Consider the following 19,145-nt stretch of genomic DNA (forward strand, 5'->3'; position numbering starts at 1 on the left):
GACATATTTTTAAGCCCCAAAACTAGGAATGGTCATCTATGACCTAGCCTGACCTACAAAGCTATTTTTCTTCTAGGCCTCCTAGCCTGACCTGGACCTACACCAACCCCCGCATATATTGCAGGCTTGCCCTGGGCTAAGAAACCTCTTGGCCCACCTAGCCCAAAGTTATATCATCACGGTTCAACCTCCAGTTGAACCTCTAATTAGGGCTAAAAGTAAGTCAAATCAAATCTAATTTGAATCCGAATTCAACCATATAAGAATCGGATTTTGATACCTCCCTAGATCTTAATAAATCGGATAAGTCGATTTGTTTATCAATCCACCCAATCCAATCCATTAATTATGAAATACTATATTATATTATATTGTATTATATTATTATATAAATAATATAGTTTATATTATATCATCAAGTTATTTTTATTACAATCCAATTTGAATATCCGATAAGATAACCGAACTTGAATTTGAATCATAATCTTGGAACTTCGAAATATTCTCATTGAATTCGGATTAGTCGGATTTCTTATTGAATCGGATCAAAATACCCTTTACTGAATCCAATTTGACCCATTTGCAGCCCTACGTATGGCCATCTTCCTTTCCGGTTCTATGTCCGATTCAGTTCTCTAAACATTAAATAATTAATATTTATATATTTTCTGTAATTTTGAGTATAAAATTAAATTATAATTTAATTTGTAAAGACCATAATTTTATCAATTAACACACAGGCAAGTCCGGATGCCTAGACAAGCGATCCGATAAAATTCGAGATAAAGTGGATTAGAATGTGAAATTTGAATAATCGGATTAAATTCAGATGTCATTGGATCTCCCCAAATCCGACCCGAATACACCCTAAGATTTCTGCAAGTGGGTCTAGGGTTTGATTATGAGATATAAGTGACGACTGACGAGAGAGTATCTCTGTAACTGCTGTTAGTGTTGAAGACTTTTAAAGTGAGGGGAAGATAATGATGAGGGCCCACCTTTTAATGCCAGCCGTTGGTCTTCGTTGGATGTAATGTAACCGTCAAAAGTGACGCCATGGTGGATCCAAAGTGGGGGCCCACGGTATTCCGATTTGCGGGTTGGAGCTTCGGCCTTTGGGTCAATTATACATACTCGGCTCAATTGGTCAACTCTTCTTTTGCGCCTTGTTTTGTTTCCGCGCTTTGGACAAAACGTCGTATTCGTTTTGCTTTTCGCTGCCTGTTCGAGAGAGAACATTTGGTCGATTTTGATTAATTATTTACGAAACTGCCACTGTGATATACGCACGAAAAAAATAAAAAAGGTAAATCACATATATGTACCCTATGTTTTAGGGGTGGTGAAGGATAGGTATTTGAAGCCCTTCAACTTTTAATTGTAACATTTGTATACCCTAAACTATTGAAAATAGATACTTGGATTCATCTCTTCAGTTAAATATTATATAATGTCAAAAATATCCTTTTTTCACAAAATAAAATTATTACCGAAGAGTATTATCATCAGAAAATTTAAATTTTTATTACTATTTATGTGAAAATGTCATATGATAGGAAGACATTTTGTTACCTCAAAATAATCTGAGAAATACATATGAAAGGTACTTTTAATATTAAATGGTTGATACTTTAGCATTGTTTTTAATAGATAGATTTTCTGGGTTTTAACTATTCACTACATCCCTATAAATCTTAATTCTACCTTTAGGGGTGAAATAAATCCTAACCGTAGATCCATATCAAATTGATGAACAATATGAGATTTAGAAGGGTGGCTACTAGTAAATTAGGATATGGCTGTAATTTCAAATTTCTAAGGAGAGTACAGTCTAATTATCGTAGGTCCAAGTGGGGAGGATGGTTGATATTAGCACATTCTTGTCTTCCACGTCCCAGAGAATGTCTTGACATCTTAACCGTACGTTTACTTAATTAATTAATTCAATTCAATAGCTGTTATTACCAAGTCAAGTCAAACTTACTGATTGTAATTATTCAGGTTTCAACTTTTACGAAAGTTTTACATCATAGAAGGGATGTCAATTTCCCCCTTTAAGAGTGGGGTCCGTTAAATTAATAAAACATATTTAGGTTTAATATTGATATTTAAAATATTTTTAAGTTTTTTTTTTTTTTTTAAATCTTACGATTTTATAATTTTAATCTTAAATTATCCTTAAAATATTTCCAAATTCCTATATCATATATACAAATTATCTATAAAATATATATCTTTTAAATAATTGCCCTGCCCCGCCAATCGGGTACGGGGCGGGTTTAGGGAAAGATATCGTGACTTCGGGACGGGGAGGGGGTGCCCCGCCCCATTGCCCTTCCTACATCATAGAATTGGAACGAGTCCAGCTCCTAATAGGGCAAAGTCCATGCAGGCCCCGTTCGAAGTGATTGAATGCCGTTAGCGCTCAAATTCCTCATTTTCTCTCCTCTCTTCCCTCGCTACACTCCTCTCTCACTCACTCTCTCGCTACACATCCACCCTTTTCATTCTCACTCTCTCCCTCTCCACTAGGCAGCAATCAATAGCCATCTTGACGGAGATATATCAGATTTCTTATTTCCTTTTCTTTCCCTCCACCACCTTGATCTGGTGGATTCCATTTTTCCTTATATGGATCGTTATCAGTCCCTTGGTCTTGGACGCCTCATGGAAGCTGCAAATGCCGATTCATCTCAACTCTTGCAACAAATCATCTATTACGACAAGAGAAAGAATAGGGCCTTTTCCATCTCCTGGCGCTATTCTGCCCAAATATATGAAGATATTCATTATCCAAGGGTAAGGCTGCCTTTTGTGTTCGATACCAGATGTCTCTCCGATGACCCATGGCAGCTCCCCCATGTCTTCTTCTTCTAATCCATCGCTGAACCAGCAAGGCAAGAGTTATTATCAATTACCTGCGAAGATCACTGCGTAATCTACGATCTTGTTCAAGAAGTAGCAATCATTCTGCCGATCCTGTCTCGAAGATTCGGGTCTTCTCTCCTTCTAAGAGACTCCATTTGGTGAATCCGTCCTTTGCCTTGAGTAGCTTTTGGATTGGATTATTATCTAATATAAATTTATTAAGCCTTTAACTTTGTTAGTCCGTTTAATGAACTGAAACGGGTCTCTGTCCCTCTGTCTAACAGATAGGAAACCGAAGGGAATGTTGTGACATAGTTCATCCTGCACCTAAAATACACACTACGGAAATTAAATTTAGGGATTGCATGGAGGACGAAAGCAGTGGCATGATTGTAATTTCCATCAATTTATACGCACAAAACTTGAAAACCATATGGCTATTTTGGTATTGTAATACAACAGAAGCTTAAACATAGATTCAAGCATATGATGTTTGGGAAAGGAAAAAAAAAATTAAAAAGAATGAATACCTCTGGTCGCCATCGATTGGAGAGGAAGAGAGTGAGAGTGAAAAGAGTGGATTTGGTTTGGTGTTGCGAGAGAGTGAGAGTGAGAGGAGTCTGGTGAGAGAGGAGCAGAAGAAATGAAGAGATCCACCTCGCACGTTTCAAGGACGCATGGCGCATTCTAATGCTGCGCAAACGGTGCACGCATGAAGTCTGCCCTGATAGAAGCCGGATTCAATTGGAAGACGGAAATGGAATTCACTGCCCCCAATTCTCTGCAAATTTAAGATTCCGTAGTTTGTGCCGCATGCAGAATTTGGGAATTAACGACTTCGATCCAAATCAAATCCGATCGGACCTAGGTGTCATCAGAAATCCGATTTGAATTCCATTTCCATTCAACTACAAAGAGAAATATTTCCTGTTTATTATTCTTCAAATTATTATAACCCGAGTTACCATTTTACACCATCCTACGCTCGGGCCTTCAGTCGGATCCATTCAATTTTTTATCAAAGCCCAACTCGAGCCCTCCCAAGTTGCATCCAACTTTAAATAAACGAAACCGGATCGTCTATCAACAAAATTCATTTCAATGAACTACCAATATGATCTCACATGCACGATACATTTCATACATAGTAGCTCCCACTTTTATGGTGAGATGTGCGGTGTTAGATCAAGTTGATAGGTAGAGGGTCAGAATGTGTTTTGTTGGTAAAAGATCCCAATTCATCTTAGACTCTTCTCTTTGAAAATTGAAAACAAATAATCTCTTTTTCAAGCAAAAAGAAAAAATTAGAAAAAAAAAAAAAAATCCATGCTTCTAGTGAAAGGTAATGGTTTAGGTTACCATGGTTAAAATTTTCTCAAGACCAGCATAGCAGCTACCAGCTAGATTGTCTAATTGATACTCTGATAGTTTCACATAACTAGCAATTACAGCCAAATTACTAGACTTACTTGACCTTGCCAAGCTAAAGTTTGATAATTTTCATGTGTCAAAATGTGGATCCTCTTTAATTGAATAGTTGAATGGTACTTGTTCACATGCAGGAGAGAGAAAGAGAGGTGGGAGGACAAATGGACCCCTCTGAGCCGTATTAGCTAATAGGTATTGTGCCGACGTCTTCCCGATACATTCCTCCAGGGGTTGTATCTGGTTAGATCATGATGGAGAGGGTAGCCAGGACTTAAACTGATCCCTCTAAATCGGTTTAAAAAAAAACAAATAAATATAACTTAAAAAAAAAAAAAAAAACAAGCCGCTTCACCCTACCAGCCTACCGGTGTATCAGCCTATGTCAATACTTTGAACGTTGCTAATATTAGCTCACTTTGGCCCCTTTTTAAAATGAGGGAAACAGAAAAAGTTTTTGAGAGAAAAAGAAAAGCAGGGAGGAGAAGAGATTAATGCAGTAGATATTTTGGAATGTCACCTAGACATGAATCAAAGGCAAGCATCAACTTTATATAATAATGATAAAGATCTATCATATTCATATCAGATACTCAGGGGAGAGAGCACTCAAAAAAAAAATCAAATTTCTACATTTCTACATAAGATAGACCTCTTCACTTTTCTGTCCAAAAACACCATGTGCAACTCACGTGCCTTCCCACTTCTATACCAAAATGGAAAGTAAATGCTGCAGATAAAAGCTGTTTCAAGCTTTTAATACCAAACAACCTACTGCCATGGAAATTAATGATTTCATTTGGCTTTTACATTGCATTAAAGATCATTGTCTCACCCCTCGACCCCCTACAATGGAGACATTTTTCAATTGCTAAGTAGTTATCACTTAAAAGATTCCACCAAATGGATTCATTTCTTTCTTTTTATTTTATTTTTTTTCCTTCCTTCCCCTTCCATTGTTTGCAGTGAGAATTTCATTCGCACTGGTATAAATATAGAGGAATGCAAATTCTGGTTTATTATTGCTTCAGGTTTGATTTTGTTATGCTTGCTTCTGAGAAGTAAGATAGGAAGTAAAATGTGGAAGAGAATTTAATGGAGGCAGAACGAAAACTGTTTATTTGGGAGAAATAAGATAGGAGGCAAAATTATTTGGTTGCCACTTTTATATATCAGAGCCAATCAAGATATATTATGCATTAGTATTTTAGATGCAAAATTGGCATTGCCAATATTAAGGGTGTCAATGGACCAAAATCATTTTCGACGGATTGGATGGACCAACAAGATATATTGGATTGGACCAATCCAGTCCAAAATATTTATTGCATTTGACTGAACCTGACCTATCCATAATAAATTTATATTGAATTGGATTGGATTAAGCCAATATCTGGTTCATTGATATAAGATAAGAATACTGGTGTCAGCAGACCGGGCTTAGGTTGAAACCAATTTAAATTAAAACGAATATGAACATGTTGGACGGTCCAGACATTGAATTGGAGCGATCCAAAATGGTCCAGAATATTCATTGAATTGGAGTGGACCTGATCCATTTGTAATGGACTCACATTAGACTGGATCAGATTGGACCAAACCCAGTCCAATTGACACCCCTACTGCAAATGAGACAAAATTTACAAATTTTGCAGCAGGTAGAACTGTATAACTGGAAAGCATAGTCACAAACAAATGACAGCAAAGCTGAACTGGGTGCACAATTTGCATTTAGCAAAGAATTTCCCTGCAAACAAACAAAGTCTAACTATCAATAATGACTTCTTCTATGCAGGGCATTGTTATTCAAAATTCGAAAGCATTGCATTTCCATTCTCATTCTCCCAATGCTCCATTTGGAAGGAGTACAAATACAAATACATAGAGCGCAAAACTTTATATTTTATATTATTTTGTATGTATTTATACAGTACATATTTGTATTTGTATTATTCTATCCAAACTGAGTTCAAGTGAATTTATAAAAAGACTTGATTGTAGTGCATTGACCGTGATTCAACAATTAATTAACGGAGGATTTGAATAGGGTGAAAAAGACAGGTGCCACACTTCCACCAAAAACAAGAGAATGAGACATGGGATAGCTTAAATGGGAAAATGGAGGAGATGGAAATCTTCACACTGTTGATAAATTTTTTAGGCTGTGTTTGTTTGCAATGCAAATAAATTTACATTGATGCAAAATCATGGTAGTTGCAAATGATTTGAGTGTAAATTCTGACCTATTTTTATTTCAAATTTTAGATTATTTTGTTTGGTTGCAATACAAATGTTATAAGTTAGGACATAAAGCAGAATAAATTAAAATCTAAAACAAAATTAAACAAAATTTTGCATTTTTTACATTTGCACTCCCATACATTTGTACTAATACAAATAAATTTACACTGCAACCAAACACAGCCTTAAAATCTACACATTTCTATTTGGTAAAATATCAGAATCTTCAAATCAAGTGGGCAGAATGGAACCCAAAGAGCAAGAAAAGAAAACTTCCACAGTAAACCTTAGCAGATGATTGATATCAATACGAAGCAAATTTCTATTGTCTGTAAGGGCTTGGGCTTTAGTTTCAGTTTGTCTTTTAGATGGGCCGACTAGGCCAATCTAAGCCCATATAAGAATGCCATGGAGAAGAGCCATGTGTATGTTTAAGCCCTGTTTGGACTGAGAAGTAAGCACCACAGATTGAGTGCAGATTAAGTCCACTTGTGATAAATATCAAGTTGCATTTCTTTGGCCCTTCACACCTAGAGACTAGAGTTGCCCAAGTTTCACCAAACATGGCCCTAGTGGAGATATGACCATTGAGGAGGAATTTCTTATTACCCTTTTCTTTTGACTAAAAGCCAAGAAAAAGAAAAGGGTAAATTACAAAGACACCCCCGTATTATAGGGTCTGTGATAAAGATTTTCCTGTACTTTGTTTTGCGACAATGACCCTCTTACTATGACTGTGAGACAAAGACCCCCTTTGACCATTAAGTCAGATGATGAATGCATTAAATTATCAAAATACTCCACTAAATTTTTTCTATTTTCTTCTTTTACTCTTTTTCTCATAAAACCTATTTAACCTACTGTTTTCCCTTCTTCTATTCTTTTCCCTTCCCTCACTATCCTCTCTCATTCTTTCTCTCTCCCAACCAATTAGCTACTAATCAGTATCGATTCATGGTCATAAATGTCTGAATCAGTGATGATTTATAAAAAAAATAAGTAACCAGAAACAGAAAAAAAAAAAGTGGGATTTTGAGTTAACAAGGACTAACTCTGTGACCGAATTAATTGAGTTCCGTGGACTCAACTCATTCTTACCTTATATTAACATGATTACAATATTATAATCATTAATGTTGATGATGAGAAGTCGCTTTGCTGTTTGTTCTTTCAGATTCAGAAACTCGTTTGTGTAAGTGTTAATGGAGAGAACAGAATCGACATGGCAGCATTGGCCGTGAAAGCCAGTACTGCCCATTCTTAGGCTTCCGACTTAGAGATCTCTGCCAAGCAAACTGTTCAACATCGTCCCAGAGATCTCTGGCTGTTGAAATGGGCTTATCATCCCAGAGATCTCTGCCGAGCGAACTGTTCAACAGAGATATCTGTTGAACAAAGAACTCTGTTGAAATGGACTCAAGAGTTGTGTGCTTCAACATTTCAACAGCACACAAGCGAACTTGAATATTCTTAGTTCAAGCAAACTGTTGAACTAGAGATCTAGTTCAAATTTCTGTTTATTGGGTTAAATTTCTGTTTAGAAGGGTAGTATGGAAATTAAAAAATATTGTAACCGTCTTTTTAAAGGAAAAACTAACCGAAGCAAGTCTTTGTCTCATGGTCATAGTACAGGGGTCTTTGTCGCAAAATAAAGTACAGAGAGGTCTTTGTCACAGACCCATCTTTATAATAATTTAACAAAAAAATGGATAAAAGTCGGAGACCCAATTTATACTGCATAAGAAATTCAGTCTTGGTCGGTTTATTTCAGCTTTTCTGGGCTGTTTGTAATTCTCTGGGACTAGACTCAAAGCATTACTGAATGAATTTCGCCTTTTTTTAGTCTTGAAAAAAAAAAAAAAAAAAAAGAAGCTGCATTCCAAAAGATCGATATTGTCTCCATTGGTCTAGCCGTCTAGTAATGCATTGTTGTTTCAATCATTTAATAATTATTTTTCAATAATTAATGTGTATTATTCTATTAAGCCTATCTAGTGCCTGTTTGGGAGGGCTTTTGCAGCTTCTGGCTTTATAAGTTGGGCCCCCACCTGGACAACTCTTAACCTATATTGATAACCACCCAAAGGCTTTCCACTGAAGCTTCTTTTAGTGGGCTCCTCCAAAGCAGCTCAATGAAAGCTTCAGCCCTCCCAAACAGGCCCTCAATATGCCCTTTTAACTTCTCTTAGGCTCCATTTGGAAGGAGTATAAATACAAATATGCAGAGTGTAAAATCTTTTATTTTGTATTAATTTGTATGTATTTATATCGTTATATATTTACATTTGTACTTCTTCCAAATTGAGCTTTAGGGATGGTAATTTTTCTCGTCCCTGTTGGGTACCCGACTTCTCCAACCCAACGGAGTTAGAATTGGAGATTGCCCTGGCAGGGATGGAGGTTGATAGTAATACCCAATCAGGGACAAGGATGAGGATGGGGAATGAATCCCCACCCCACCCCAACCCAACCCTGATTATATAAATTAAATATATATTATATATTCAATATATACATAATATTATAAATATATATAATGATATTATTTATAATATATATCAAAATATATTTAAACTATTTTTATATTAAAAAATCCCTTATTTTAAGTAAGTCCATTTTCTAAAAAACTTATAATTTAAAATTTTTTGGGGATTTGGTCCCCAACAAGGAACTTATCTCTATCAGGGATCAGGAAAGGATAGTCATTTTTCTTCTTGGTGAGGATCGAGTTTGAGGGATGGGGACTTGTTTCAAATTCGGGGTTGGGGATGAGGAGTATGGTCCCCGCCCTTAAACAGAATTAATTGTAAAACCCAAAATAAAAGTAGACCGGAATTTGCATTCTTTTCATTTGCACTCTCGTATATTTGTGCTAGTGCAAATAAAATTGCACGGCAACTAAACACAGCCTAAAAATCCAAGACCTCCTTCCTTTAGACTTTTTGTGCTTTGAAATCTAAGGGTCCGTTTGGTTTGCAGGAATAGAGGTCTGAAATCGGAATCGGAATGGCTATTCCAATTCCAATTGTTTGGTTAGGCGGAAACGGAATCCCATTCTCATTACTGATGGAATGGCATTCCCCCATTTGAGGGAATAGTCATTCCCTGCCTGTTTGCATACAGCATATTCAATTAATCAATTTAATATTCATACAAAAAAAAAAAACAAATACACTGTTACAAAAACCTAAACGACTAAACAAAATCTTACTCGAACAAACCTAAACGGCTAAACCTATTCCATATGATAAAACTCTTAGAAAAGGAAATGAAATAAATAGAAGATGGTGGAAGAAAGATTACTGGCAGCACTGTTGAGTCATGAATGGCTGAATGCGAGGCAATCAGCAATTAGCGATGGTCAAGATTGAAGCAAACGGGTGAATGGCAAGTCGGAAAGTCGCAACCTACAACCGATCACCAGTGATGGCAGCAGGCAGCAACATAGTGACAGTGGCGTGTGGCGGCTAAGGTTCTTCGCCTCCTTCTCACTTTCACTCTTTCAGTTGTTTAGAAGTTAGAAGAGAGGAAGAGTCTAGGGTATTCGGGCTCCACTTTTTAGTTTTTACTTTTGTTAGATAATACCTCAATTTTAAATTTACAATTTTAAACCTATGTAATTAATTAAATTACATTATATTATTTTAAAACAAAATATTAAAATGGGGTATAAATGTCATTTTATAATAATTATAAAAAATAATATTATATATAATATTATATAATATATACATGAATGGTCGGATCAAATCAGGGGGTGATTCAAATTTAATCCGATTTCCAAACAGACCCAATTTCGCGATTCGATCCAATTTGAAAGTCCGAAGAGGGGGTATCTGAATCCACTAATTTCATATCGGATCAGAATCTGATCCATTTGCACCCCTAATGCCACATCAATGGGCCTTATTATTATGTTATTTGTTTAACAGAATTGTCAACAGCCTCAACCATAGTTTGAGGAAGGAAATGGCTGTTTTGAAAATTTAGGGTCAAAATTGGTCTTTTCGCAAAGTTCAAGGGTTGTAAAAGCCACAAAAGTCCTTTTTTCTCAAGTTGTGTTAATGGTTAAATATTAATCATTCCCTTCGGTTTTTCTTTTCGATTTTAAATTTTCTTCACCACATTGTTGTTCATATATTTTGTTTGAGTGTATATTGAGGGGGTGGCAATTTCTAACCCAAACCATCCAAATCCCTCTACTTAACAAAGCAGGTGCAAAATGGGTCCTACATTCCATTTGGATCAGAGGATTGGGTTGAGAGGATATCTAATGACTTTCCTTGCTACTAGAGAGCTGCCATTTGGGGTGTGGTTGTCTTTTCCCCCTTAGGTGGCTGATCCCTCGCTTGAATTCTGTAGCGCTTGGCTGTAATTGTTCCATTCTAATGCAATAATTTGATCTGTTACCAAAAATAAATTAAAAAAAAAACACTAAAAGCCCTTATCCCCTTAACCAAAGGACTCAAACTATCATTTTGGTGCTATATACTCAAAAATTCACATCCACCCCCCACAGAAAGCGCCCCAAAACGTCCCTCTGCACATCCCAACTGTGTATTGGGAGCATCTCCCAATGACAAGTATGGGAGATGTTCTCAATGCACCATGTGAGGGGTGGGAAAAGAGATCACCTGATGAAGTATAAATATTCAACATATATACTTCCAATGCCCCGTCGGATTACAACCAGAGAGACACTATTTGGGTGGCAGATCACATCTTGCATCCCAAATTCCCAATTAGTCTCATCTTGATATTCATTTGCTTAGATTATTTTAGAATTCAAATTTGAACAGTGGATAATGTTTTCAGCCTTACACAGCCAACTCCATTGGAAAGGAGGTGTTTGGCAAGCTATGCTTTGTGGGTTTTTGGGCTTTTCAAAGATAGGATGACCAAATTTTGGTATTTTTTCCCATTTTGGCGACTAAGGACATGAAGCCAAAAAGACCCACACCGGCACACCATAAAAGGTTCATGGAAGCCCATAACAGCCAAAAATCAGGAAGCTTCAAGTGAAACTTCCCGTCTTTCCATGCCTAAAATCTTTTATTTCACAGCCCCCATAGACCATGATAGACCAGATACTTACAAACCAGTCTTGATCTTTAAAGACAAGACCCCAAACAACTTACTACTTTTAGCCATTAGACTGTAAGATCTTCCTAAAAAGACTTCCAAAACGGCACCTTAGTAGAAACATAACTCAACAAAACTCACTGGAAAGTTGGCGGTATCTCCGAGAAAGGTATCAATGAGATAGGATTACTACGATTCTTTTTGCTTAGTTATCAGAGCCCCTAGGCCCCCTTGCAATGTGATATACATATATATATATATATATATATATAGAGAGAGAGAGAGAGAGAGAGAGAGAGAGATGCAAAAAATAGGCTATGCAGATCTGCATCCATAACAGGTACTCCTGTGTTTGGTTGCACCGTTGCAGTGCAATTTTATTTGTACAAGTACAAATGTATGAGTGCAAATGAAAAAAATGCAAATTTTGGTTTAATTTTGTTTTGGATTTTATGTTCTTCTTTAGGCCTTATTTTACTTCATTTTTAATGCAACCAAACAAAGTACGGTAAATTTTGATATAAAAATAAATCAAAATTTGCAGCCAAATCATTTGCACTACCATAGTTTTGCATCAGCGCAAATGAATTTACACCAAAACCAAACACAGCCTTAATGTTTCCAAAATGCAAAATTGGACCAGATTCGCAACCTAAGCCGGACAATCAATCTGTTGCCCCCTCTTTCATTTCAAATTGCAGGAACAAAGTCGATCAGAAAGTGGGTTTTTTCAAAAGAAAGTGGGAAAGTGGGTTACTCTCAACCTACATCCTGTGAACAAAGCACGACAAAATGAATTCCTACTCTCTTCAGTGAACCAATTTAGATAAAGGAATGACCAATCTTTCTTATATGATGCCAAATTCCATTACTCGATCAAATAGAATAATGAGATTTTGCAACACAAACTTTGTTCTGTGTTTAGTTCATTACTTGTGCACGAGCAAGACAAGCTTCTTTGAGAAAAGAGTAACCCAGTCTTAATCAGATTCAAAAGTCAAAACCATAATAAAAAAACCTAACATGAAACAAAAGACACAACGCCTCATATCTATCATATAACAACTTTCTATCATGCTGCTTAAAGTATAATAATATCCAACAGCAATCAAAAACCGTCAACAACAACCTAGACCATCCACAGCAGATGAAAAATCCTATATGGCAATTGCAGTGTGCAGTGAAGTCATACCCGGCAGGCTGCAGCAAACCATTTGTTAGAATCACACACATCATAACTTTAAAAAATAAAAGCATAGATTGAGACATTGATGAGTCCAATGATAAAGTGTTGGGGGGAGTGGGTCAACAAAATGCGCAATCAAGAAAAATCAGTCTTCAAGCATGTCAAGGTGCATCATCAAGTAAGACATTATCAAAGTACACATGGATTAACCCTCCCACAAAATAGGCTTCCAGGAGTCACCAAATGTCAAGTACTCCAACTGCTTAAATACTTTTAACACCAAGGCCCTATTTGTTTACCGGTAAACATGCATGGGAAAGTTGGTCAATGGATATCTTTTTCCCATTGACCAAGTTTCCCATGTTCTTTTTGTATTAAGCAGCAGGCCCCATGGTAAAATCACCTTTACTTTCCTAGGTAAAACTTACCATCTCCGAGGTGGATAACTTTCCCACTTCGGGAAAAACTTTTATAAAACATAATGGAACCATTTTGCCCATTTTAATTCTAACTTTTTGTTGGTAAAAATGTCATTCTATTACTTACGAATCCTGGAAATCAAAAGAACATGGGTAAGTGAATTTACCCAGGTAACCATGAAACATTTACCTGGGTAAGTGCACTTACCCAGATAACTTGTAAAGTTGTAAACGAACTAGGCCTAAGGTCTACAACAAACACGAGCTTAAAACTGCACTTGAGCTTGGAAATAATCACTACATCTCACTCAAAAAGAATGGGGAAAAAAAACCTCCACCTTTCTCCTTCAAAATATACCCCATAATAGTCTAAAGAGCCAAATTACAAAGCCTCAATCTTTCTAATCTACAACCTTACCAAAAAATAATAATAATAAATCCTTGTAATCTACAAGAGATCCATGGCAACAATAAACTCTATTCACATCCTTGCAATAAACCCACCCAGCTCTAGAACATATTCCAGAGACTCCACCCATCCCCATGCAACACACGGGAAGACAAAAAAAAAATAGCAGATTAGACAAATTTATTTTCTTGTGGTGCATATTCTTCATGCCATATAAATAACAATGATTCTCACCAAAACATCTCATGCATTTCTTTTTCTTTCTTCACAACCACCATTGACACAGTATAAAGAATAATCCACCAAAGCATATACCTTGATAATATATATGCAATCTACCAAAAAAAGATAAAGTAAAAGACCGGTGACCTTGATAAGAATACATTGTTGAAAAAAATAAGAAAACTTAGATCCTTAGTAGGAATGTACATGGGTCAACGGTTTGGTTGCACACAATTCTCTCAACCAAACCAAACCACTCAGGTTGAAGTTTCTGCCAACCAAAAGCAACAGACTATGCATAAAAATCGATCTGAAAAAATGAGTAATTGGTTCCTCAGTTTGTTGGTTGACTATAATAGAGCCTGTTGACGTGAAAAAATGAGCCTAACAGCATGTACTCTGTCAACTGTTTACGCTTTAACTGAAATAGGAATGACATTTGGGTTTCTCTTTCTCCCTGTCATGCTACAGCCTTTTTTTTTGTTGATGAGTAATTTACTGATACAGCTTTACACTTCAACTGAAATAGGAATGCCTATAACCTGTTGATGCTACAGCTTTCCACTTCTCGTGGGGTATGCTAGATATTAGAATAGAAATTCCATTTATATACTTTTTGTTTACCAATACTAGACTACTATATATACTAACATATAGTCAGTTTGGGTCGGATTATTGTTGGTTTACAAACTTATAAACCAAAACTGAACCAATCAATCGAATTATGCATATTGATGAACCAAAACTGACCAAAAAACTTTGGAAACTGGCCATATCGGATCAAATAGGGCCTGTTTGGTCAGTTTGGTGCATTTTTGTAAACAGCCCTAATCATTAGGACAAGCCCATACAATCCAGAACAATGACATAAAGACTCCATTCACCCTATCCATTGTACAGTTACAAAAAAGAATAATAAATTGAATGAGCTCATGAAGACATTTTTCTTGTTCCTAATCCTTGTGCGGTTCTGCTGTTTCAATAAGGACCACATCAATATACTTTTATCAGTGGGAAAATTCCTTGGCATTACCTGTCCAGAGGGTGAGGAAAGTATACGAAAATGACTCAGAGCCAAAGAGCTAAGGGACCAAGAAATATGTGCACATTTGAAGAAAGGTCAGGTGGAACATGGTTGTGACCAAACTTCTGTGAGCAGTTATGTTTTGGACAGATCATTTGAAATTTTGATATCCTGGATTTTCTTCCAGGCTGAAGAAAAGCAATACTTTTGTCAGAGCTATAAGGTGATCTGGTGGTGAAGTCTCACAGTATCCGAGGTAGGGATAGAGGTGGCAGAGGTAGAAATACTGCAGTCTTACTGGTGATTTGTTTTGTGGGTATAGTGTGTCTCACCCAGGTTCCTTTGCCATTTCCAGGCTCATGTTTTGTATCGTCCTTTGTGGTTCTATGTCTGGTCCGGGACCTCTGGGTATGGGTGGTTGTTTGGGTGCTTTTTTGGACCATCTGTTTCTGTGTTTGGTGGCTCTTTGGGTTATGTGGTCGTTTGTGTTTGGTGTGGTGCTTTTTTAGTTTGGCCCAGCAGATAGTTTAGTTGTTTTCGCTGGGCCTGGGGTCAGCCTCTTGAGCTCTTTCTTTGTTCTATTTTCTTTTCTGTTGCTTTATAAATCTTTACCTTACCTATTCATATATAGTAAGGAAAGGTAAATTGATCCAATGTAGAGGAAAGTGTAATTCACCAATGTACATGCTCATACAATAACAGAGATAAACCATCCTGGGAAGGTAGCCCTCCCAATCAGTGTTGCATGGACACCCCACCTTTGGAGGGGACTTGTGAGCCAACATGTGTCCATTCGTCAATCAGTCAACTCACGCCTGACTCTCCAAAAGTAAGTGTCAGACTCAGCTGTAATGCAAATCAAGTGGATTTATTAAAATGCCTGCCAAATCAGCTCTCCAAAATTATGAATCCTTACTTAACAGTGGGACCGGACTACATTAATGAAAAAAGGAGGTTCAAGTGGATGTCACGAGGAATGGAAGCTAATGTACAGTTGGTGAAAAGAGATGCTAATTCTTTCACCGATACAGGCATATCAGGCGTATCGATACCTTTTTTTTTTACTTTTTTTTATTTTTTTTCAAAACCGGTTCAGGGGGGGCGGTTTAGAGCTCCTCCTCCCCTGAACCGGTCAAACCCCCAATACACCCACTGTAGGGGCGTATCAGAGGGGTCCCAGAACAATACATATCGGCCGATACGTATCGATACTTTGAACCTTGGTTGTAAATATATGTTACATAACTTTTTTATAATCTAAACATGTGTTAGGGAGAGCTACGAGAATTTCTCTCTCCTTTCTCTTTGTTTTAATTTAATGAATCTGATTCAGTTATTGATAAAAAATGAGAGGGACGAAGACCCACCGCCACCGGTAAGGCAGTGAAACCGAAAAGGCAAATGAAATTGAAAATACAAAAAAGAAAAGACTAGGAATCAGGATCAGGAAAGAACAAGTCTTCTACCCCGACAGTGAAGTCGTCGTCTCGTCTGTGTCTGTGAGAAAGATGGTGTCGTCCTATCAACGAAGCCGGGTACGCATTAGAAGAGTCGGGACCTGATCGACCTCAGCAATGCATGCGTGCGCCTACTCTCTGCCCTTGGATGGTGCTCCCTCGCATGATCAAATAACACCAATCAAGAAAGTCCATGGAGGCCTTTCTGGAACTGTCAAATCCTTGCCAAAGCACTTACCAGATTTTAAAGCCATATTTTTTAGCTTCAAAAGAAGTGACTCATTGGAAAAGTTTCTGGGGAAAGTCAAAGGGATGGGCTTGTAATTCAGCATAATGAAGTCTACAACCGAGAAGTTCGGAAGCTTCATCAGAGTTTTAGATTTAGATGGTTTCTATTCCAATTATCAAAAGAATCAGTTCTACCCATCATTGATCACAATCACATTCTAAACTTCTGGGACCTATTTTCCTTCTTTCTTTCCCAGGCCCCAATCGACAAGATACACCACCACGGAGAGAGAGACACACACACACACAGTGAAATGTCTTCAGACCCCATGGACGATGTTGATCGCCTGTTCGAGTGCTTCGAATGTGGTGTCTGACCTCCTCAGTCAGCAGTGAGAGAAAGAAAGGGCTCACCAAGACAAACTAAAGAAGGCAAGTTCAAGACAAGATGTCTCTGCACTTTCTGGCTTTGCATCTCCAAATTCAGCTAGACAAAAACCGCAGAAAACAGCAGATATGCTCTGCATGGAGAAAAGGAGAGCGATGGAGTTCAAGCCAGCGACTACATGGAGAAGAAGGCTGGAGGTCGAAGCCAAAAAGTACGTGTTTGAAGCTTGCAGAAACAAGGGACAGGTGTGCCTGAAGATCAGAGAAGAGAAAAAAATAACTTTTTCTTTGCAGGGATGCAGTGAATTGGGTGAAGGGTTTTGTGGATGCAGTTACTTACAGCAAGAAACAAGCTGGATGGAAAGGTCAGCTGAATATGGGAAGAACTTTATTGCTGAGCTGAGAAACAACAGAAAGGGGTGGTTCACAATTATAACAGAACGTTTTGGGGAAAGCAACAGGAAGTTCGTGTGTATTCCAGAAGGAAATAGGAAGACAGGTTGGAAGTGTTTTGCAGATAAGCTACAGGAGTACCTGGTATTGACGGAGATGAATGAAAAGGTTCAGCAAAAGATTTCAACAGAGAAAGCAGAGGTGGGGGAGAGTGAGAGTGTTCTTGTAGAAAAGGGAGAGCAAATAAACCAGAAGGCAGTGGAGGAATACATTGCTTGCTCTGAGTAAATTGGAGTTGGAAGTTGATAAACAGAAATGGAATAACAAATTTGTGTTGATAGCTGGAAAAAATATTAAGGACTGGCAGCTCGTTGCAGAGGAAATAATGAAGAGTTTTAGCATTAAAAAATCTGTTCTTGTGGTGCCGTTTAGTGAAAACAGAGCCATTCTCGACACAGGGGAGGCGAAAATAGAACTCTCTTCTATTGAAACACAGGAAGGTGTCATTGAAGAATGGCGTATGTCTTGTAATGAACGAGATATTACAGTAGCTTGTTTCAACATCAAGCTTCATGGGGTGTCGTTCAACTTCTGGAATAAGTCGATAGTAGATAAAATAGTCCACACGATGGGTGGACCAATGGAGGACTGCAGCTTCAGTGACTTGACGGCGATCAAAGTAAGAATTCGGGGGATCAAGCCGGAGGAGGTGACCCGTCTGGTCACTTTCTTCTCGGAGGGACTATGGAGGAAGATGTGGGTCCTAACGGAAGTGGAAGTGTCACTGTGGAGGAGCTGTTCGAAGGAGGAAGAAGAAGGCGATGTGGAGGAAGGAAGCATACGTGGCAGAGTTTTAGTGGGAGGGGAAGGAAAGGAACAGGGGGAACTTTTGGGGGAAGAGGAAGACTCGGGTTCCAAGGGGGTACTGGGCAGCCACATTGAAAGAGGAAATAATTCAAAAACACTTAAGGCGAAAAATCACGTGGTCGGCCCATCATATGCAAATGTGGCGAATATTTTAAAGTGACCCGGGATGTCGAATGGCTCAATTTGAGCCGGTTAAGATTCTGGATGGGTTGACTTTCAAACCGGGGGTATCAGTAGTGACCCACGTGATAACTTAGAATCTCACGTGAGTCGGGGCAGAGGGCTGGAAAAGAAGCTGGGTGGGTTGACTTTTGAACCGTGGGGAATTGTTAGTGACCCACGTGATAACTTAAAGTCTCACGTGGGTCGGGCTAAAGGGGCTAGTAAATGTGTCGATTGTAGATAGATCTTCTGGTCTATCTTGTTCCAATGCGGCGAATTCAAAAAGGAGAAAACTGCGGTGGCGGAGCGAGAACAACAATGATCTACAGTGGGTACCCCGCAAAAACCATGAAGACCCTTGTCCTTTGCGTCGCTCCTCAAAGAAACTGAATCCCAGGTATGCAAGAGAGAGAACTGAAGAAAGGGAGGAATTGGATGAAGTTTGGGTGCACTGTGGAGTAAACAACGAAGAGCCGGAGAACAGTTTGGATGAGGGTACCAGCATTGGAAGCGTGAATGATGATAGTGAGTACGACATAGGTGACTTGGGCATGCTGAACATTACAAGCCTATTCCAGGAGGACATAGAGGAGAAATGGAGATTAAACCCAGATGGCCAAAGAAGTCTGATAGTTGATGGAGGAAGAGTTGGGTCTTTTGATGTAAATGAGGCTGGAGACATTAGTCAGAATGCTGCGCTCCCAAGACTTCCGATTGTGCAAGGTGCAAAAGAAGGGGTAAACTTGGAGAACCTGAGGCAGAGCGGGAATACACC

At 38.1% G+C, this 19,145-nt stretch overlaps 1 protein-coding gene across 2 annotated transcripts in view; it reads right to left on the bottom strand.

The window, feature by feature from the left end:
- Window positions 1-12,510: 12,510 nt before the first annotated feature.
- LOC148873906 (U1 small nuclear ribonucleoprotein C-like) overlaps window positions 12,511-19,145 on the bottom strand; it is a 53,669-nt gene continuing 47,034 nt past the window's right edge. For both annotated transcript variants that reach the window (XM_088960142.1, XM_088960141.1), the window contains exon 8: window positions 12,511-12,816. Coding sequence is in view for 1 of the 2 variants with exons in the window: in XM_088960141.1 (XP_088816267.1) it covers window positions 12,607-12,816 (210 nt within the window). In the remaining variant the exon portion in view is untranslated. The remainder of the gene's footprint in view (window positions 12,817-19,145) is intronic.

Source organism: Nelumbo lutea, chromosome 1, assembly GCF_056320005.1.
Source record: "Nelumbo lutea isolate HS-2025 chromosome 1, American lotus-T2T, whole genome shotgun sequence".
Classification (NCBI taxonomy): domain Eukaryota; kingdom Viridiplantae; phylum Streptophyta; class Magnoliopsida; order Proteales; family Nelumbonaceae; genus Nelumbo; species Nelumbo lutea.